At 47.8% G+C, this 23,480-nt stretch overlaps 1 protein-coding gene across 3 annotated transcripts in view; it reads right to left on the reverse strand.

Moving 5' to 3' along the window:
- Nucleotides 1-23,480, reverse strand: part of pik3ap1 (phosphoinositide-3-kinase adaptor protein 1) — a 166,155-nt gene that overhangs the window by 137,526 nt on the left and 5,149 nt on the right. For all 3 annotated transcript variants that reach the window (XM_085970146.1, XM_085970147.1, XM_085970144.1), the window contains exon 2: nucleotides 16,142-16,549. In XM_085970146.1, coding sequence (XP_085826272.1) covers nucleotides 16,142-16,549 — 408 coding nt within the window. The remainder of the gene's footprint in view (nucleotides 1-16,141; nucleotides 16,550-23,480) is intronic.

The raw sequence follows: 23,480 nt of genomic DNA on the forward strand, positions 1-23,480 counted from the left end.
GAATGGGGCGGGGGGGGGGTGGGGGGAGGCAGGTGGAGGGGCAATGAGTTTGAATTCTGCTGATTTTTGGCTATAAGCGCGGACAGCACATAGACCCCAAATGCTGATGTCCACAGAAAAAGCAGAAAGCCTAGTATGTGTGTTTTTGACCAACACTCAAATGGCTATTCTGTGTGAGCCGAGTCAGTGAGTTTGAACAGGCTGTTCAACTGTGGAGGCATCACAATCAAGCCTGATTCTGTCTTCACCTAACATCAAGAGACGCACTTTGCAGCAAGGGTCACTGGACAGTGATCAGAAGTGGGTGGCATAGTTGGCTTTTGCCCTCTTTCCTAGCTGGGGGCACTTAACCATTCCCAGCACTGCCCAACTACCATCAGTTAATTCAGCACAAACCTGGGATTGAATCTGGGCCCATATTGGTCTGTTTGGCTCAGTACCCCATTGGGCAGTGCCGTTAACAGTTGAGATGCCAGTGAAATTAGTTTAATTAAGTAGAGCATTGATTTACTGGCACAATTAACATCGTATTCAAAAGGGTTAGCTGTTAGTGTTCAAGGTGACTAAGCACAGCCGAAACCTTCGCCTGTTCTTATTGTCAAGGTTCATGAAGGCAGAAATTCAAAGAGGGGGATCGGTCAACTCCTTTCTGTTGTTTAGACTCATTGGGGGTAAAATTAGTCTTGGGGAAGACGAAATCGACAGCATGTTTTACACTGTGTCCGATCTTCTTTTCCATTTTCTTAGGAGATCAAAAGGATCCTTTAAAACAGACTATCTGCACTAACCTAAAAGAAATGGAAATCTGCAGCAGGAGCAACATCGGAGTAGAAGAAACAATAACTTGAGATGGAAAGCCCCGCCATTTACCGAGTGAATAAATGGGGAAATATAGAACTGGACTGCAAGCTTGTATTTATACCTGAAAGCTTAAAAAGACTTGCATTTCTATAGCGCCTTTCACAACCTCAGGGCGTCCCAAAGTGCTTTACAGCCAATGAGGTACTTAAAAAAAAAAAAAAAAAAAAAAAATTTTGAAGTGTAGTCACTGTTGTAATGTGGAAAATGCAGCAGCCAATTTGCGCACAGCAAGCTCCCACAAACAGCAACGTGATAATGACCAGATCATCTGTTTTAGTGATGTTGATTGAGGGATAAATATTAACCCGGACACTGGGAATAACTCCCCTGCTCTTCTTCGAAATAGTGCCATGGGATCTTTTACATCCACCTGAGAAAGCAGACGGGGCCTCGGTTTAACCTCTCATTCGAAAGACGGCTTACACTGAGTGAGCAGATTTTTTCATTTCCCAGTTGCAAAAGCTATTGAAGAAATCCATGTTTTAAACCCTGGGGATAGATGATTAGGGTTGTGATTAAAATCTGTTCCTATGAGTCAGCAAATAAAGGTGGCTTTAACATCATGCTGTTTCCACCTTTACAATAAATATTAAACCCAGGAAATCTCATGGAACAAATCCCGTCAAGCAATTCTGTCCAGGAAGTAAAACAATCAGCCCATCTCTTGATCTAGTGCTCACATTACCCTACGGATGGAGATTGGCACCAAGTGCGGAGAGAGCAAGCACAGGACCTACGCCATTTGTACATAACTTTAGAGAGCACTGTGCAGACACACAAAGTACTCTCTGACGTTCTAGGGTGACTTTCGATAAGGTCCTGCATAAGAGATTAGCGTGTAAAGTTAAAGCACATGGGATTGGGGGCAAGGTACTGACTTGGATAGAAAACTGGTTGGCAGACAGGAAGCAAAGAGTTGGAATAAATGGGTCTTTTTCCGAGTGGCAGGCAGTGACTAGTGGGGTACCGCAGGGATCGGTCCTTGGACCCCAGCTATTCACAATATATATTAATGATCTAGACGAGGGAACTAGATGTAATATCTCCAAGTTTGCAGATGACACAAAGCTGGGTGAGCATGTGTGCTGTGAGGAGGATGCTGAGAAACTCCAGTATGATTTGGACAGGTTGGGTGATTGGGCAGATGCATGGCAGATGCAGTATAATGTGGATAAATGCGAGGTTATCCACTTTGGTGGCAAAAACAGGAAGGCAGATTATTATCTGAACAGCAATAGATTGGGAGAAGGGGAAGTGCAACGAGACCTGGGTGTCCTTGTGCACCAGTCGCTGAAGGTAAGTATGCAGGTGCAGCAGGCGGTTAAGAAGGCAAATGGTATGTTGGCCTTCGTAGCGAGAGGGTTCGAGTACAGGAACAAGGATGTCTTGCTGCAGTTGTACAGGGCCTTCGTGAGACCACATCTTGAGTATTGTGTGCAGTTTTGGTCGCCTTGTCTGAGGAAGGATGTTCTTGCCATGGAGGGAGTGCAGCGAAGATTCACCAGACTGATACCTGGGATGGCAGGAATGACGTATGAGGAGAGATTGGGTCGATTGGGCTTATACTCGCTGGAGTTTTGAAGAATGAGAGGGGATCTCATTGAAACTTATAAAATTCTAACAGGACTAGACAGACTAGATGCAGGAAGGATGTTCCCGATGGCGGGCAAGTCCAGAACCAGGGGTCACAGTCTAAGGATAAGGGGTAAGCCATTTAGGACTGAGATGAGGAGGAATTTCTTCACCCAGAGAGTGGTGAACCTGTGGAATTCTCTACCACAGAAGGCAGCTGAGGCCAATTCATTAAATATATTCAAGGAGTTAGATATATTTCTTAAGGCTAAAGGGATATGGGGATAAGGCAGGGGCCGGGTACTGAATTTGGATGATTAGCCATGATCTCATTGAATGGTGGAGTAGGCTCAAGGGGCCGAATGGCCTACTCCTGCTCCTATCTTCTATGTTTCTATGACTCAAAGCCGCAAGCAATAAAAGAAAGACTTGCATTTCTACAGCGCCTTTCGCAAACATCCCAAAGCGCTTTACAGCCAATGAAGTACTTTTTGAAGTGTAGTCACTGTTGTAATGTAGGAAAAGCGGCAGCCAATTTGCACACAGCAAGCTCCCACAAACAGCAAGGTGATAATGACCAGATAATCTGTTTTTAGATGTTGGTTGAGGGATAAATATTGGCCAGGACACGGCGGGGGGAAACTCTCCTGCTCTTCTTCATATAGTGCCATGGGATCTTTTACACCCCCGAGTGAGCAGTTGGGTCCTCGGTTTTATGTCTCATCTGACAGTGCGGCACTCCCTCAGTACTGCACTGGAGTGTCAGCCTGGATTATGTGCTCGAGTCTCTAGAGTGGGGCTTGAACCCACCAACCTTCTGATTCAGAGGCGAGAGTGAAACCCACTGAGCCGAGGCAGAGTTTTGGCAAGTAAAAGCAGATGCACAGACAAGACTGCAAAAAATGCATGAGAAACGGCTGCTCAGTTCTGTCTACAAGTGTGACTCTGAGCTCACTGTGGCTGACCACTTTATCTCGTCCTTTTGATCTCACTCTGAACTTTTCACATTCGATCTCATACGTTGTTCCAATAAAGCGCAACTAAAGTTTCTAAAAGAGGGCGAAATGTTCAGCGTTGGCAGGGGATAACGCTGGCGGGGATAACGCTGGCGGGGATAACGCTGGCGGGGATAACGCTGGCGGTGTTTGATCTTCCGCCCGTTTTACACCCCTGCCCGATCTTCCTTCCCTCTGGTATGATCACCGACTTAGTAGAAGAAGACGACTTGCATTTATATAGCGCCTTTCAAAACCACCGGACGTCTCAAAGCACTTTACAGCCAATGAAGTACTTTCAAAGTGTAGTCACTGTTGTAATGTAGGAAACGCAGCAGCCAATTTGCACACAGCAAGATCCCACAAACAGCAATGTGAAACATAGAAACATAGAAACATAGAAGATAGGAGCAGGAGTAGGCCATTCGGCCCCTCGAGCCTGCTCTGCCATTCAATGAGATCATGGCTGATCATCCAAATTCAGTACCCTGTCCCTGCTTTCTCCCCATATCCCTTGATCCCTTCAGCCTAAAGAAATATATCTAACTCCTTCTGGAATATATTTAATGAATTGGCCTCCACTGCCTTCTGTGGTAGAGAATTCCACAGGTTCACCACTCTCTGGGTGAAGAAATTCCTCCGCATCTCTGTCCTAAATGGCTTATCCCTTATTCTTAGACTGTGATCCCAGGTTCTGGATTCCCCGGCCAGCAGGAACATCCTTCCTGCATCTAGTCTGTCTAGTCCTGTTAGAATTTTATAAGTTTCAATGAGATCCCCTCTCATTCTTCTAAACTCCAGCGAGTATAAGCCCAATCGACCCAATCTCTCCTCATACGTCATTCCTGCCACCCCAGGTATCAGTCTGGTGAATCTTTGCTGCACTCCCTCCATGGCAAGAACATTCTTCCTCAGATAAGGCAATCAAAACTGCACACAATACTCAAGGTGTGGTCTCACCAAGGCCCTGTACAACTGCAGCAAGACATCTTTGTTCCTGTACTTGAACCCTCTCGCTACGAAGGCCAACATACCATTTGCCTTCTTAACCGCCTGCTGCACCTGCATGCTTACCTTCAGCAACTGGTGCACAAGGACACCCAGGTCTCGTTGCACTTCCCCTTCTCCCAATCTATTGCCGTTCAGATAATAATCTGCCTTCCTGTTTTTGACACCAAAGTGGATAACCTCGCATTTATCCACGTTATATTGCATCTGCCATGCTTCTGCCCAATCACCCAACCTGTCCAAATCATACTGGAGTTTCTCGGCATCCTCCTCACAGCACACACGCCCATCCAGCTTTGTGTCGTCTGCAAACTTGGAGATATTACATCTAGTTCCCTCATCTAGATCATTTATATATATTGTAAATAGCTGGGGTCCTAGGACCGATCCCTGCGGTACCTCACTAGTCACTGCCTGCCACTCGGGAAAAGAGCCGTTTATTCCAACTCTTTGCTTCCTGTCTGCCAACCAGTTCTTTATCCAAGTCAGTACCTTGCCCCCAATCCCATGTGCCTTAACTTTACACGCTAATCTCTTATGCGGGACCTTATCGAAAGCCTTCTGAAAGTCCAAATACATCACATCCACTGGTTCTCCCTTATCTGTTTTACCAGTTACATCCTCAAAAGATTCCAGTAGATTAGTCAAGCACGATTTACCTTTTGTAAATCCATGTTGATTTGTCCGATCCTGTCACTGTTTTCCAAGTGCTCTGCTATTACATATTTCATAATGGACTCTAGCATTTTCCCACTACCAATGTCAGGCTTACCGGTCTATAATTCCCCGTTTTCTCTCTACCACCTTTTTTGAATAGTGGGGTAACATTAGCTACCCTCCAATCCATGGGTACTGTTCCAGAGTCTATTGAATTTTGGAAGATGACCAGCATTGCATCTACTATTTCTAGGGCCACTTCCTTAAGTGCCCTAGGATGTAGATTATCAGGCCCTGGGGATTTATCAGCCTTCAATCCCATCAATTTCCCTAACACCATTTCCCTACAAATACTGATTTCTTTCAGTTCCTCCCTCTCATTAGACCCTATGTTCCCCGACATCTCTGGGAGGTTATTTGTGTCCTCCTTTGTGAAGACAGAACCAAAATATGTATTTAATTGGTCTGCCATTTCTTTGTTCCCCATTATAAATTCTCCTGATTCTGACTGCAAGGGACCTACGCTTGACTTCACCAATCTTTTTCTCTTCACATATCTATTAAAGCTTTTACAGTCAGTTTTTATGTTCGCTGCAAGCTTACTCTCATACTCTAATTTCCCCCTCTTAATTAATCCCGTTGTCCTCCTTTGCTGAATCCTAAACTGCTCCCAATCCTCAGGTTTACTGCTTTTTCTGGCCAATTTATATGTCCTCTCCTTGGATCTTATGTTATCCCTAATTTCCCTTGTTAGCCACGGTTGAGTCACCTTTTTTGTTTTATTTTTATGCCAAACAGGGATGAACAAATTCTGTAGTTCATCCATGCGATCTTTGAATGTTTGCCATTGCCTATCCACCATCAACCGTCAACCCTTTGAGTAACATTCCCCAATCAATCCTGCCCAACTCGCGCCTCATACCATCGTAGTTTCCTTTATTTAAATTCAGGACCCTAGTCTCTGAGTCAACTACTTCACTCTCCCTCTTAATGAAGAATTCTATCATATTATGATCGCTCCGACCCAAGATGCCCAGATAATCTGTTTTTTTACGTTGGTTGATGGATAGATATTGGCCAGGACACCGGGGATAACTCCCCTGCTCTTCTTCGAAATAGTGCCGTGGGATCTTTTACGTCCATCTGAGAGGGCAGACGGGGCCTCCTTTTAATGTCTCATCTGAAAGACGGCACCTCCGACAGTGCAGCACTCCCTCAGCACTGCACTGGAGTGTCAGCCTAGATTACCTGCTCAAGGCCCTGGAGTGGGACTTGAACCCACAACCTTCTGACTCAGAGTCGAGTGTGCTGCCCACTGAGCCACAACTGACACTGCATCTAGTAACTTCAGACCTTGGTTTTTACCCTCCACTTTATTCACAGCAGATGGTGCTGGCAACGTGGGGTCTGTTGGTGCCTGGGAGGAGGGCAGGTGGAGTGACGTTTGGGTACAGGCGCTCAGTCAGTGCACCGTGCTGCTGGTTCCTGGGTCCATGCTGTGGACCTGGATGTTGTTTCATTTCTCGGTAATGATGGATCCACCAGGTCTTACATTGCCGGTTTCAATTTCAGATCTGCTGTTTTAGCAGCTTGTGTTCTCTGTTTCTGTCTGGTTCAATTTTAAAGGGGGTGCAGGAACACAGAGACCTGGGGGTTCAAATACACAAATCTTTGAAGGTTGCTGGACATATTGAGAAGGCTGTTAAAAAAGCATACGGGATCCGTGGCTTTATAAATAGAGGCATAGAGTACAAAAGCAAGGAAGTTATATTAAACCGTTATAAATCACAGGTTAGGCCCCAGCTGGAGTATTGTGTCCAATTCTGGGCATCACACTTTAGGAAGGATGTCAAGGCCCTGGAGAGGGTGCAGAGGAGATTTACTAGATTGATACCAGGGATGAGGGACTTCAGTTATGTGGAGAGACTGGAGAACCTGGGGTTGTTCTCCTCAGAGCAGAGAAGGTTAAAGGGAAATTTAATAGAGGTGTTCAAAATTCTGAAGGGTTTTGATAGAGGAAATAAGGAGAAACTGTTTCTAGTGACAGGAGGGTCAGTAACCAATGGACACAGATTTAAGATCATTGTCAAAAGAACCAGTGGGGGAGATGAGGCAACCCTTTTACACAGCGAGTTGTTGTGATATGGAATGCGCGGCCTGAAACGGCGGTGGAAGCAGATTCAATAACTTTCAAAAGGGAATTGGATAAATATTTGAAAAGGAGAAATTTGCAGGGCTCTGGGGAAAGAGCAGGGGGGAGTGGGTCTAATTGGAGAGCTCGTTCAAAGAGCCGGCACAGGCACGATGGGCCAAATGGCCTCCTTCTGTACTGTATGATTCTCTGATGCAAATATACATACATACATACATACATGTATGCACAGATATAACTACAGATAAAGATGTAGTATTCATCAGGACAGAGTAGCACAGGGTTCTCCAGGGCTTGTGGCCAGGGTCCCAGCCAACTATGGGGCCTCGTCAGGGGGCAGGTTCACCGTATATTGTAATATTACTTTTGTTTTACTGGAGTGGGGGGGTGTTGTGCTGGGGTGCGGAGGGAACCCGGATGTTATTGGAACAAAAGAAATTAAGAAATAGGAGCAGGAGTAGGCCATTCGGCCCTTCGAGCCTGCTCCACTATTCAATAAGATCATGGCTGATCTTCAACCTCAACTCCACTTTCCTGCTCGACCCCCATATCCCTTGATTCCCTTAGTACCCAAAAATCTATCAATCTCGGTCTTGAATCTACTCAACAACTGAGCCTTCACAGCCCTCTGGGGTACAGAATTACAAAGATTCACAGCCGTTTGAGTGAGGAAATTTCTCCTCATCTCAGTCCTAAATGGCCAACCTCTTATTCTGAGACTGTGACCCCTGGTTCTGGACTCTCTAGTCAGGGGAAACATCCTCCCAGCATCTACCCTGTCAACCCCTGTAAGAATTTTGTTGGTGCCCAGGGCCCCACGAATTCTGGGCTTGATATAACTAGAGTTATAGATACAGATAAAAGGAAAGGACATACTGTAGGTGAAAGGCTGGAGTCTCTAACTGCAATGAAATGACCTAAGCCACAATTACAAATGCAAATCACCAAAACATTGATTGGCGTAGTTATACCATATTTCCCTACCCTCGCCCCAAAGGGGACAAACTACAATCAGTAGCCTGGGGAACGGGATGGTACAGTGGCTTCAGGCACGGTCCTTTCATCTGTAGGGCCTGTTGGCTGGCTGTAACCAGCCTGATTTGGCATTAACTGGCTAGGGCGAGAAATTGAATGTCACACTAAAAACAGATACTTTTCTGAACATTGTTCAGCATGGAGATGGCTTTATTCTGTATTTGACCATGCCTTACCTGACCCATGATTGCTTGGCACAAATACTGAGCGCCCAGAATGGACGGTGTTCCATTTATAGACATCCTACCCCTTCATTCACAAACAATGTTTTAAAAACTGCTCTGTGGGTTAACTCAAACTTCTTCAAAAAATTGCAGAATTTACTGTTTGGAACTTGGACCAGCCAGGATTGTTTCTCAGTTGGCTCGTGACTTCTTATGATGAAACACTTATTTCAGTGACTCAGCTCTGACCCCATGCTGAGTGTTCTGGGGTCAAGTTGGATTAATCAGACTATCAAACTGACCACCGGTTTTGGCTGCGTGATGCAGAACTCGCCACACTGTGTGCCAGCGCCTGAGCCAAAATAACTTAGTGGGAATTCCCCAATTTTCTCCCACTCCACAAGATGGGAACGCTTGCTGGGGACAGTTCCACACGCAGCAGCTGTCCTTGGCCAAGTGTGTGGTCTCGACAGTGCGTGTCAGAAAGATTTGCATTGCTACAGCGCCTTTCACAACTTCAGTATGTCCCAGAGTGTTCAACCAATGCCGTGAGATCCTTTATATCCAGCTGAGGGGGCAGACGGGACCTCGGTTTAACGTCTCATCAGAAAGACGGCACCTCCGACAGTGCAGCACTCCCTCAGCACTGCACTGGAGTGTCAGCCTAGATTACGTGCTCAAGTCTCTGGAGTGGGACTTGAACCCATAACCTTCTGACTCAGAGGTTACCACTGAACAAGGCTGACACCCAAGAAGGCCATTTGACAGTCAGAGCCATCACATCTCAGCCCAATTCTGTCATCACCCATCATCTAAATGTGCACTTTCCAGCTGAAGCCACCAGACATCAATCAGGACCTCGGTTTCCCCCCCACTCCCCTTAGCCCAGAGGTGGCGAAGCCAATTGTTGCAGCCCAACCACGGCTCTCGCTGGGATCAGCTATCTCAGCACAAACTGGAGAACAAACCTGGACCTCTGGTCTGTATACTGCCTATGTCTTTACTCACTAGACCAAGTTGTTTTGAGGTAAACGGAAGATCGGGAGGGGGGAAGCAAAGATCTGAGGGAGACCCCCATTTCTGAATTTGTATACGGTATATGTAAGATTTTTTGATATAAATATTTTTAGGTACCCTCATTCCTGGAAAATAAACTACTCCCCCCTCTCCGCCCTCCCTTTCCTCCTTTGACCCTCCTCAAAACCCACCTCTTTGACCAAGCGTTTGGTTACTGCACCCACCCCCCCCCCAATCTCTCCATCTGTGGCTCAACATCCAATGTTTCCTTACGCCTCTGTAACGCGCCATGAGAAGTTTTCCTGCATTAAAGGCGCTATTTAAATGCAAGTTCTTGTATAAAACATGCACGATTTCTTATCTGTAAAATATTCAGGCACAATGCACTCGGGGTTCTGTGCAGATTTCGGAGTGCACAGTGAGGCGGGGTCACTCAGGGCTGCCCAACTCTGATTGGCCGTATTCCGGGAAGTTTCGCCACATGACGTCCCGCCCCTACCCTCCCGCCATTGGCCGGCCAACACGTCCATTCTCACAGAGCCCCGGTCTTCCCACGGCCAATTGGAAAGTGAACAGACTCTTCGTTAACAATTTGGATGATTCTTTAGTGGCTTTTCACCCATAATTTTGCAACTAATAAACAAAAATGTTTTTAAAGAAACCGCTGCTCACGATGTGGTCTCCTCTACATTGAGGAGACCAAACGCAGATTGGGTGACCGCTTTGCGGAACACCTCCGTTCAGTCCGTAAGGGTGACCCTGAGCTTCCGGTCGCTGTTCCATTCCCACTCAGTCCTCACTGTACTCGGGCCCTTGCATTGTTCCACAGAAGCTCAGCGTAAACTCGAGGAACAGCACCTCATCTTCCGATTAGGCACTTTACAGCCTTCCGGACTCAATATTGAGTTCAACAATTTCAGATCATAACCTCGGCCCCTATTATATTTTTATATTTTTTATCCACACCTTTGGTTTGTGACTTTTCCTTTTTTTTCTCTCTCTCCGACATGGCAGCTGTCTCTCACTCTGCCAGTGCATTTCACACTTCATCTCGAGCCATTGTTTGTCTCTTTACCTGTCCTATTACCATCTCGTCTCACCTTGAATATCTCTTAATGTCTCTTCTTTCATCCCCTCCCCCATTTCCCAGCCCCCAAACTGCCTTTTAATCTGTTTCATTTCCTGCCTTTTTTTCTCAGTTCTGACGAAGGGTTTCGACCCGAAACGTTGACTCTGTTTTTCTCTCCACGGATGTTGCCTGGCCTGCTGAGTTTTTCCAGCGTTTTCTGTTGTTATTTCGTTTTATTTAATGCCTCGATCATTTTTCTCCCAGGAGATTGATCTCCCATTCCTGGAGACTCCAGAGGGGTTAGCGACCCTAAAGTCACTTCGAAGTGAAAAACGTTTACATACATTTCACGCTGAAAAATGTAGAAAGAGTTACAGCACTGTCTTTAAACAGCAGCAAAAAAATTTCCCCAAAGACAACTGTCACAAACCTTGAGGCAGTTTTAAAAGAGAACCACATGTTCCGCCTCATTCTCAGAATGCCCCTATGTCTTGTTGGATTAGTATAAATTTGCATTTGAGAAGCACATGTGCTTGTCAAAAGATCTGGGTATTTTTGGCCACGGACAGCACTTGTGTGCCTCTTGAAGAAGTTATTTTAGTGTGCGCCTGTCACATCAGTTAAGAGTCAGCAGCTCGACATATCCTGTGCGTTACGGGCTTCCTCTTTCAGAAATTGTCCAATTTATATCTGACTAACTGAAACTGTGGTTGTGTTAGAGAGAAGTGTGCTCGGCACAGACAGCTGCCTCTCAGTTCTGGTGGGACCTGCAGTAAGTCATTTCCAAGTCTGACAAATCTTTCCACGCCCGTTAAATTTATTGTCCCTGCCCCTCCGCCATCGTTTACTCCTTTCCCGCTCTCCTGGCTCGTGCTGGGATAGGATTGCCCTCCCTACCTCACCCAAGAGGCCACTTTTGATGTGCGAGCCTAGACACCGAGCGCCAGCAAGCTATCCCGCCGCAGGGGCATCACGGCCGAACTCGATGCTGTCGCTGCTCGACATCCTCAAATCTGCATCTTCAGCTCGGGGTTGTCGTAGTGACTGGGACTCTTCCAGGAACCCTGGCTGGTTTTCCCCGCAGAAAGGCTGAAGCCATCAACGGTGCAGTGCATTGAATCGCTAAGGGTGCCATAGCGTGGGTTTGATGCTTCCTTCTGCAAAGCCCAAGTCCACCAAAGGCTTGGACACTACTCTCATGTACAAGAAAAGTTTGTTATCCGATAAACTTCTCTTGCCTCTAGATCCTAATTTCTCTCTCCCCCTCACAACCTTTCTGTTCTGTATTTTATTGATAGTATCATTTGTTCTGAACTTTCCATTCTTGTTCCTCTTAAGCTGAAATAAGCCATCAGACACGCATTTTCTCCTCCTTATATCCTCATTTGACAGTGAGTATCGGCAAGCTATTAAACCCTAGGGACATTGGTGCCAAGCCCAGTCTACTCTCAACCAACCTTCAGTTTCCAAAAGGGGACAAGAGACTAAATGAACCCTCACTGAATTTGCCCCTTCTCAGCCCTGGGCAGTGACCTCCATTGTCACCTCCAGTATTGTCACTGATCACAGCCAGACCTTTCTGATCTGTCTGGCTCAATATTACACACACAATTGCTTTAAACCATTAAGTCATCAGAATAGCCTCTAGGTAGCAGTTTGGAAGGCTGAAAAATGACCTTAAAGAGAATGGTTCGCGGCAGTATGAAAATGTGAATCTGTATAATAACTGCACTGAGCTGGGGTACGGGCGAAAGGAGCACACAGTTTGGAATAAAGTAAACTAAAGTTACTCAAACAAATAAATACTGAACAGATCACAGGCAATAAAACGGCTAGATTCTTATCCAGAGAACTTAAGAATTCCAGCACCTTGATTGCCAGAACCTGCTTTGCAGCAAGTCTGATGGCACTCCATGGGTGAAGAAACTTCAAAGCTGATCCCAAATTAAAATATTTTTATTTAAATCTGTTGATTTTACCTGGAGGTTTTCAGCCCGTTGTACCTGTGCCATGTTAGCTCTTCAACTGGACTGATCTACTCTAATCCCATGTCCCAGCACTTCTCCATAATCCCTTTATATTTTTCCTTTTCAAATCCTCATCCAATTTCTTTTTAAATGATGTTACAGTCTCTGCCACAATAGCCCTTTGTGGTAAAGTATTACGTGTTCTACGTAGGAATATAGGAACGGGAGGAGGCCATTCAGCCCCTCGAGTCATTCAATTAGATCACGGCTGATCTGCACCTTAACTCCATCTAACCATCTTGGTTCCATAACCCTTAATATCTTTGCCTAACAAAAATCTATCAATCTGTTTTTAAATTTACAGTTGACCCCCAGCCTCAACAGCTTTTGGGGGGAGAGAGTTCCAGATTTCCACCACCCTCTGTGTGAAGAAGTGCTTCCTCACATCACCCCTGAACGGCCTGGCTCTAATTTTAAGGTTCTGCCCCCTTGTTCTGGACTCCCCCCACCAGAGGAAATAGTTTCTCTCTCTCTATCCTATCAAATCCTTTAATCATCTTAAACACCTCGATCAGATCACCCCTTAATCTTCTAAACTCGAGGGAACACAAGCCCAGTCTGTGGAACCTGTCCTCACAATTTAACCCTTTTAGCCCCGGGATCAGTCCGGTGAATCTGCGCTGCTCCCCCTCTGAGGCCAATATATCCTGCCCGAGGTGCGGGGCCCAGAACTGAATGCAGTGTTCAGATGGGGTCTGACCAGAGCTCTGTGCAGCGGTAACATAACTTCACCCCTTTGTATTCCAGCCTCCGAGAAAAAGGCCAACATTCCATTAGCATTTTTAATTATTTTTGTGCCTGTCCACTGGCTTTTAGTGATTTCTGTACTTGGCCCCCTCAATCTCGGCTCCTCCACAGTTCCCAGCTTGTCGCCATTTAGAAAATACTCTGATCGATCTTTCTTGGGTCCAGAGTGGATGCCCTCACACTTCCCCACATTGAATTCCATCTGCCACAGTTTTGCCCACTCACTTATGCCGCGATTTTACAAATCTCAGCGGGTCCATGGCGGGTGACGTCGGTGACAGGTCCCGACCCCACTGCTGGTTCCATCCCGCTGGGTAGAATGACTTTCCGTTGATTGGGCTTGTTAAGCCCACCCAGCGCGTTTCCTGGCCAATTGGAGGAAGCGGGTCTGGTGACATCATTTGATGACGGGTCATCAGCCGGTTTCCTTAAAGGGACCATGGCCAACTTTATTTTGACATTTGTGCTGTCAGTGTTCTACAGCACTGAGGTGCTGCAAACACTGACAAAGCACTGCACAAAGGCACAGGGCTGCACCCAGGCTCTCCCAGGACTCCCTCGATATGTTATGGAGGGAGTCACAGCACACAGGGAGGTTCTCTTCCCTTCCCATGGGCGGAAGAGACCTCCACAGGAGATCAACACAGCCTGGTTGCACATTGCACAGGAGGGCACAAGCACGGGTGTGGTCAGGAGGACCTGGGTGCAGTGGAGCAAATCTTTCAACGATCTCAGTAGATCATGAAACATTAGTACAAAGCCACATTCAACCTCATCCTGCTGTGCCTCTCATCACATCCCCATCACTCTGCCTTCCCTACCCTACTCCTGCACATCCTTACTCGCACCAACTTACCTTGCACCTCCACCCATCCCTCTCTATCTATATTATCACATCCCCATCTCACTAGCCACTCCTCACACTCACCCTCATCCTTGTCCAATCATACCAACTAACAACACACAAGGGTAGGCACTTGGGTGTTTTATGCAATGTTCATGTAAAGTTTCTGTTAATGTGGCGTCAAACATTGAAACATTTATTTTCGACACTTTGTGTTCTTGGACAGATCTGTGTGCACCTTTGGAAGTGGCTTAGTGAGTTGCAGTGAATGGTGAGACATAACAGTATGCCCCGCAATGGTGATGCGTGTGAAAGGAATGGCTTGGGCATTGTAGGGATGTTTTATGGTGTTGGTGTGGGGTGGTGCCGACCTGGCACATCATGTGGCAGCCAGGGTGTACAGCGTCAAGTGAAGTAAATCTGGCCGTGGTGAGGTCATCCCTGGCCTCCCGGGCAGCAATGTGATCGGGTGCTGATGCCCTCTGTCCTGTGCAGCATCAGGTGATTGCGGAGAAGGTTGGTGTTGTTGTTGGTGCTGCTGGTGTGGGGTCTGATCGTGGTGGGATTCTGAGGACCAAGGTGAGAGAGTATAAAGGGTGCCCATGCTGATGGAATAGATGGCAGGTGAAGTAAAGATGACAGAAGCGATTTGTCAATGGTGGGAGAGGTACATGAGGTCAGACTGGATGGAGACTTGTTTAAAGACTTGCAGCATGGTGAATCTGTTGCAGAAATGCAGTGAGGAAGAGTTTGTGGCTGAGGGGAGACATCTCTGTATGGTGGGAACTTTTACTGTACATTTGAAGCTGTCAACTCTGATTCAATGGCCACTGGCCTCCCGCCCCAGCTTCACAGATATGGTCGACGACCAGCGTGGACCCCTTGGGCGAGCTGTCAAATGCAGAAGGCGAGTTAAAATTCATTCTTAAGCGGCTCTAAGCAAGCCACTAATTACTTGAATTGGGTCCCCCGCTGTGAACCCGCCGCTGCGTGTCGGGTCTGCTCAGCGCTGACAGACCCAACATTGGGGAAAGGCGCGTGGCGGCGGGTTCACAGCGGGGTCCCGACCAGCTGGGGGGGGGAAAAACACTTTCCCACCATACCCACCACCGATCGTGCCCGCCGACTCCCCCCCGGAAAATCCATCCCTACACCTGTCAATGTTCCCGTTAACTTTTTCTGGGGTGCGCGTCCCCTTAAAGAGGCTGCGTGGCCCATTCAAGATAGCGCACATGCGCATTTTTTCTCATTAAAAGCTGGCTTCATCTAAGTCATTTAATATAGTGGAAAGCTGAGGCCCCAGTACAGATCCCTGGGGGACACCACTCGTCACATCCTGCCAATTGGAGGAAATACCCGTTATCCCTACTCCCTGTCGCCTACCTCCGAACCAATTACCTACCCATGTCAATAGGTAGCCTCCAATTCCATGTGCTCTCATTTTTGTTAGCAGTCTCTTATGTGGTACCTTGTCGAATGCCTTCCAGCAGTCCATATAAATAATATCGGTGTCAAATTTCTTCGAACTTCCCCATTGCTTTTTCTAATGATAATCCTCAGTCTGTGTCCTCATGGTACAGTTTCCCCAGCCAGTGGAAACAATCTTTCACTATTTACCCTCTCAAAACTTTGAGTAATTTTGAAACCCTCTATTAAACCCTTTCCAATAAAAAAAAATCCCTAAATTGTTCAAGCCTTTCTTCCTAACTTTCAATCCTGGTATCATTAGAATAAATCATCACTCTACGCTTTCAATGGCCTTCATATCCTTCCATAATGGGGTGCCCAGGACTGTGCGCAATATTCCATATGTGGCCTGACCAATTTAACATAGCTACTTGCTCTATGTTTAATGCCCTCACGTAATGTTCAGGATCCCATTTGGTGGAGCGAGTCTATCGATGGACAAGTGGTCCACAAAGGCCACGGCAGCTTTGTTGTAAACACTACTCCGGCGATGGATAGACTGCTCAATTTCAAGTTTGAAACTTACTCTCACTGATGGCTTCTTCCACAGCTGTGGTGAAAACATTCGGCTCATCGTCGCACGAGACTTGTTTCCACTGTTGCCAGTCTCGAGACAAGGTCTGCAGTTCTGGTGTTTCCGTCACGCCGCAGAACAGCACGACCACTTTGTGCGCTGGCTGCAATATCCTATGCAGTCTGTGCTCCACCCCAGCGAGAGCAGCCCAGTCCAACAGCTGCGGCGACAGTAGAACCAAGAGGCAGTTACACCTCTTAAACTGATTGCAATCCCGGCTTGTAAATGAAGTACTCTTGCTTACTGAGTAGGGCAGGACATCAAAGCGACTGGCTGACGTGAGCAAGCTGACAAGATACTCACTCCACTCCCTCGCATCCTCTGCGTAGAAAATCACCACATCAGATCTGACCATTTGTCCTTGAAGAGAAATTATTCATTATTAATTATTTTGTGAAATAAGACCCTTCTTATTCAGCTTGATTAAACTTTTCTAAGACGGAATACTACACCATCTCCACGCCTTAAAGTTGCTAACCCGCGTTCTGGTTCAGTCCCACACGTAGGGACCCAGCCTTCCAATACGCTCCCTCCACCCGCCTCCTCCCCACAAGCAGCCATTCTCCAATGGAAATGGTGACAGATTATTTATCCATTGGGGTGAGGGACATCACAAGTGAGGCCCATCCCGTTCTCATGTGACATCCACACAACCAGAGTCAGTGAATAGGAAGCAGGAGGGGGAAACTTGACTGATTTTTCCCCCTCCATTATCCCTGGGATCCTGAGGCCAACTGCAATGATCAACTTGTGCCGCAGCTCATAATAGCTGACACAGCACAGACCAGGGATCAGATGGACCTGGGACCACCTGGTCGCTGTGAGGTAGCAGCGCACCTATTGGGCCAATACGGGAGCTGTGACAATTGATTGGAATATTTGTTCAACCTTAAATGTTCAGGTTTCAAACAAAAAAGCTCTCGATGCCTCAGTGGGATCAGCTAACAAGTCTCCAATACCAGGAGGGTCCCAGGTTCCACCCCTAGTTTGCTCTAAGCTACCTGATCTCAGGCAGGGTGGCATTAAAGGCACTACAACTGGCCTCAACATTCCTGGTTTAGGGAAGAGAAAATTGGCCAGACTTTCTGCTCCTGACCACAGTGCAGTGGGCTCTGCTGGGAGGACCACAGTGCAATGGGCTCTGCTGGGAGGACCACAGTGCAATGGGCTCTGCTGGGAGGACCACAGTGCGATGGGATCTGCTGGGAGGACCACACTGCGATGGGATCTGCTGGGAGGACCACACTGCGATGGGATCTGCTGGGAGGACCACACTGCGATGGGATCTGCTGGGAGGACCACACTGCGATGGGATCTGCTGGGAGGACCACAATGCAATGGGATCTGCTGGGAGGACCAGAGTGCGATGGGCTCTGCTGGGAGGACCAGAGTGCAATGGGCTCTGCTGGGAGGACCACAGAGCAATGGGATCTGCTGTGGAGGATCACAGAGCAAAGGGCTCTGCTGGGAGGATCACAGAGCAATGGGATCTGCTGGTAGGTGCGCCTGTGTGGGTGCTGAGTGAGGGCGGGATCAGGCTTTGCAGTCATGTGATAGGACAGCTTGCCGACGCTGACCGTTTAGCCTCACACGCAAAGAATGGTCACTTGGCAAGTGCGATGGGACTTGCTGGGAGGGCCACAGTGCGATGGGACTTGCTGGGAGGGCCACAGTGCGATGGGCTCTGCTGGGAGGACCACAGTGCGATGGGCTCTGCTGGGAGGACCACAGTGCGATGGGCTCTGCTGGGAGGACCACAGTGCGATGGGCTCTGCTGGGAGGACCACAGTGCGATGGGCTCTGCTGGGAGGACCACAGTGCGATGGGCTCTGCTGGGAGGACCACAGTGCGATGGGCTCTGCTGGGAGGACCACAGTGCGATGGGCTCTGCTGGGAGGACCACAGTGCGATGGGCTCTGCTGGGAGGACCACAGTGCGATGGGCTCTGCTGGGAGGACCACAGTGCGATGGGCTCTGCTGGGAGGACCACAGTGCGATGGGCTCGCTGGGAGGGCCACAGTGCGATGGGACTTGCTGGGAGGACCACACTGCGATGGGATCTGCTGGGAGGATCACAGAGCAAAGGGCTCTGCTGGGAGGACCACAGAGCAATGGGCTCTGCCGGGAGGACCACAGAGTAATGGGATCTGCTGAGGAGGATCACAGAGCAAAGGGCTCTGCTGGGAGGACCACAGAGCAATGGGCTCTGCCGGGAGGACCACAGAGTAATGGGATCTGCTGAGGAGGATCACAGAGCAAAGGGCTCTGCTGGGAGGACCACAGAGCAAAGGGCTCTGCTGGGAGGACCACAGAGCAATGGGCTCTGCCGGGAGGACCACAGAGCAATGGGATCTGCTGGGGAGGATCACAGAGCAAAGGGCTCTGCTGGGGAGGATCACAGAGCAAAGGGCTCTGCTGGGAGGACCACAGTGCAATGGGCTCTGCCGGGAGGACCACAGAGCAATGGGATCTGCTGGGGAGGATCACAGAGCAATGGGATCTGCTGTGGAGGATCACAGAGCAAAGGGCTCTGCTGGGAGGATCACAGAGCAATGGGATCTGCTGGGAGGTGCGCCTGTGTGGGTGCTGAGTGAGGGCAGGATCAGGCTTTGCAGTCATGTGATAGGACAGCTTGCCGACGCTGACCGTTTAGCCTCACACGCAAAGAATGGTCACTTGGCATGGTGCCCAGCACCCACAGTACTGTACCCCAGCAAACAGCTGACATCTTCAGAACAGGTGGATTGAAAAATTGCCCCCCATAAAGATTAAGTTGGAGTGGTTATTTGACTTCCGTACCCATTTGCAAGTCATCGCATTTTTAATTTGCGTGCAACCTTAATAATTAAACCTCTGAAGGGAGTGGTCTGAATTTGTTAATTTCCTGAACTGCTGGGTTCAAAGGGCAGTCAATATATGGGGTTTTAATCTACTGTATTCTCAATTAGCATTGGACATGCCAACATCAAGATCATCAATAGTATTGGCTGCTTGACAAATGGTCAGAGAACCCAGCCATAAAAGAAAACACTGAAAACATCCAACTCTCAGCCTCCCAGCCCCTGCTTCGATCAACACTAGCGCTCTAGTAATGATCTTTAATCGATCAATGGGGGGACCTCGAATCACATCCTGACTAAGATCAAACTAATATAAATGTAATCAACCTGATAGCTGCTGACAGTGTTACATAGAAACATAGAAGATAGGAGCAGGAGTAGGCCATTCGGCCCCTCGAGCCTGCTCTGCCATTCAATGAGATCATGGCTGATCATCCAAATTCAGTACCCTGTCCCTGCCTTCTCCCCATATCCCTTGATCCCTTTAGCCTTAAGAAATATATCCAACTCCTTCTTGAATATATTTAATGAATTGGCCTCCACTGCCTTCTGTGGTAGAGAATTCCACAGGTTCACCACTCTCTGGGTGAAGAAATTCCTCCTCATTTCTGTCCTAAATGGCTTACCCCTTAACCTTAGACTATGACCCCTGGTTCTGGACTCCCTGACCATCGGGAACATCCTTCCTGCATCTAGTCTGTCCAGTCCTGTCAGAATGTTATAAGTTTCAATGAGATCCCCTCTCATTCTTCTAAACTCCAGCGAGTATAAGCCCAATCGACCCAATCTCTCCTCATACGTCATTCCTGCCATCCCAGGTATCAGCCTGGTGAATCTTCGCTGAACTCCTTCCATGGCAAGAACATCCTTCCTCAGGTAAGGTGACCAAAACTGCACACAATACTCAAGATGTGGTCTCACCAAGGCCCTGTACAACTGCAGCAAGACATCCTTGTTCCTGTACTCACAGCCTCTCGCTACGAAGGCCAACATACCATTTGCCTTCTTAACCGCCTGCTGCACCTGCATGCTTACCTTCAGTGACTGGTGCACAAGGGCACCCAGGTCTCGTTGCACTTCCCCTTCTCCCAATCTATTGCCATTCAGATAATAATCTGCCTTCCTGATTTTGCCACCAAAGTGGATAACCTCACATTTATCCACATTATATTGCATCTGCCATGCTTCTGCCCAATCACCCAACCTGTCCAAATCATCCTGGAGTTTCTTGGCATCCTCCTCACAGCACACACGCTCACCCAGCTTTGTGTCATCTGCAAACTTAGAGATATTACATCTAGTTCCCTTGTCTAGATCATTAATATATATTGTGAATAGCTGGGGTCCAAGGATTAGCGCCTGATCCCGACAGCGACGAGGAGAGGAGGCGCGAAGCAGGCGGATGCCGCTCCAGGGGCGCGACTAAAAGGGATCATCAGTAATGAGCCACAACTGTCAGGTTATTGCTGTAACACTGCGGTACCCCACTAGTCACTGCCTGCCACTCGGAATGTTGGCACGTGCTGCAAACTGCGAAATTTTCACTTAAAAGATTTTTTTTTACAAATTGAAATTTTCCAATAAATATTTCAGTAGAATTGCTGTCAACCTTGGGCTGTGAAAAATATTGCCTGATTTTCAGCGTTGTTTCTTGTGCTTTTCTTTCTTACTGAAATGTTAATTGATAAGAATAGAATGCAGTGTCCCACAGGGACTTCTAGACAGATCTCTATTGACCCTCGTGACTGCCTTGTGACTGTGGCTCTTGGGATTTACACACTTCAGTTGTGGGTGTCCTATGTGAGTGGGGCATGAGATCGTTGCATGGCACCACCCGAGGGACATGAGCACAAACTCCTGGCTGGCTCTCCGGTGCCGTCTTTCGGATGAGACGTTAAGCCGGGATCCCCATCTGCCGTTTCACGTGAATGCAAAAGACCCCACGGCACTACTTCGAAGAAGAGCAGGAGATTTCTCCCGGTGTCCGGGTTAATATTTATCCCTCAACCAACATCCCTAAAACAGATTATCTGGTCATTATCACATTGTTGTTTGTGGGAGCTTGCTGTGCGCAAATTGGCGGCCACGTTTCCCACATTACAACAGTGACCACACTTCAGAAAGTACTTCATTGTCTTCAAAGCGCTTCGGGACATCCTGAGCTCACGAAAGGCGCTATACAAATGCAAGTTCTTTCTTTCTTTAAAGCTGTGTCTGAAGTATTGACATCTTGTGCTAGCATCACCAATTTCCAACACAAGTCCTGTAGACCTGATCTCCAAGTTTGCAGACGACGGTGTGTGCTGTGAGGAGGATGCCGAGAAACTCCAGTATGATTTGGACAGGTTGGGTGATTGGGCAGAAGCATGGCAGATACAATATAAGGTGGATAAATGCGAGGTTATCCACTTTGGTGTCAAAAACAGGAAGGCAGATTATTATCTAAATGGCAATAGATAGGGAGAAGGGGAAGTGCAACGAGACCTGGGTGTCCTAGTGCACCAGTCGCTGAAAGTAAGCATGCAGGTGCAGCAGGCGGTTAAGAAGGCAAATGGTATGCTGGCCTTCGTAGCGAGAGGGTTTGAGTACAGGAACAAGGATGTCTTGCTGCAGTTGTACAGGGCCTTGGTGAGACCACATCTTGAGTATTGTGTGCAGTTTTGGTCGTCTTATCTGAGGAAGGATGTTCTTGCCATGGAGGGAGTGCAGCAAAGATTCACCAGACTGATACCTGGGATGGCAGGAATGACGTATGAGGAGAGATTGGGTCGATTAGGCTTGTACTCGCTGGAGTTTAGAAGAATGAGAGGGGATCTCATCGAAACTTATAAAATTCAAACAGGAATAGACAGACTAGATGCTGGAAGGATGTTCCCGATGGTCGGGGAGTCCAGAACCAGGGGTTACAGTCTAAGGATAAGGGGTAAGCCATTTAGGACAGAGATGAGGAGGAATTTCTTCACCCAGAGAGTGGTGAACCTGTGGAATTCTCTACCACAGAAGGCAGTAGAGGCCAATTCATTAAGTATATTCAAGAAGGAGTTGGATATATTTCTTAAGGCTAAAGGAATCAAGGGACATGGCTTTGTCAAGGGAAGATCATGTCTGACTAATTTGATTGAATTTTTTGAGGGGGTGACTAGGTGTGTGGATGAGGGTAACGCAGTGGATGTGGTATACATGGATTTCAGTAAGGCCTTCGATAAAGTCCCGCACAGGAGACTGGTCAAGAAGGTAAGAGCCCATGGAATCCAGGGTGCCTTGGCACATTGGATACAAAACTGGCTTAGTGGCAGAAGGCAGAGGGTGATGGTCGAAGGTTGTTTTTGTGACTGGAAGCCTGTGGCCAGTGGGGTACCACAGGGATCGGTGCTGGGTCCCTTGCTGTTTGTGGTCTACATTAATGACTTGGATATGAATGTAAAAGGTATGATCAGTAAGTTCGCGGATGATACAAAAATTGGTAGGGTGGTAAATAGCGAGGAGGGTAGTCTCAGTCTGCAGGACGATATAGATGGGTTGGTCAGATGGGCGGAACAGTGGCAAATGGAATTTAACCCGGAAAAGTGCGAGGTGATGCACTTTGGGGGGACTAACAAGGCAAGGGAATACACAATGAATGGAAAGACCCTAGGCAAGATGGAGGGTCAGAGGGATCTGGGTGTGCAAGTACACAGATCCCTGAAGGCGGCGGAACAGGTGGATAAGGTGGTAAAAAAGGCATATGGGATACTTGCCTTCATTAGCCGAGGCATAGAATATAAGAGCAGGGAGGTTATGATGGAGCTGTATAAAACACTGGTTAGGCCACAGCTGGAATACTGTGTGCAGTTCTGGTCGCCACACTACAGGAAGGATGTGATAGCTTTGGAGAGGGTGCAGAGGAGATTCACCAGGATGTTACCAGGGCTGGAGCGCTTCAGCTATGAAGAGAGACTGGGCAGATTGGGTTTGTTTTCCTTGGAGCAGAGGAGGCTGAGGGGGGACATGATTGAGGTGTACAAAATTATGAGGGGCATAGATAGGATGGATACTAAGGAGCTTTTTCCCTTAGTAGAAGGGTCAATAACTAGGGGGCATAGATTCAAGGTAAAGGGCGGGAGGTTTAGAGGGGATTTGAGAAAGAACTTTTTCACCCAGAGGGTGGTTGGAGTCTGGAACTCACTGCCTGAAAGGGTTGTGGAGGCAGGAACCCTCACAACATTTAAGAAGCATTTGGATGAGCACTTGAAATGCCATAGCATACAAGGCTACGGACCAAGTGCTGGAATATGGGATTAGATTAGACAGGGCTGGATGGCCGGCGCGGACACGATGGGCCGAAGGGCCTCTATCCGTGCTGTATGACTCCATGACTCTATGAGAAGGCAGGAACAGGGTACTGAATTTGGATGATCATCCATGATCTCATTGAATGGCGGAGCAGGCTCGAGGGGCCGAATGGCCTACTC

Source organism: Somniosus microcephalus, chromosome 29 (genome assembly GCF_052327205.1).
Source record: "Somniosus microcephalus isolate GS21.2 chromosome 29, FLI_Smic_1.0, whole genome shotgun sequence".
Lineage (NCBI taxonomy): Eukaryota > Metazoa > Chordata > Chondrichthyes > Squaliformes > Somniosidae > Somniosus > Somniosus microcephalus.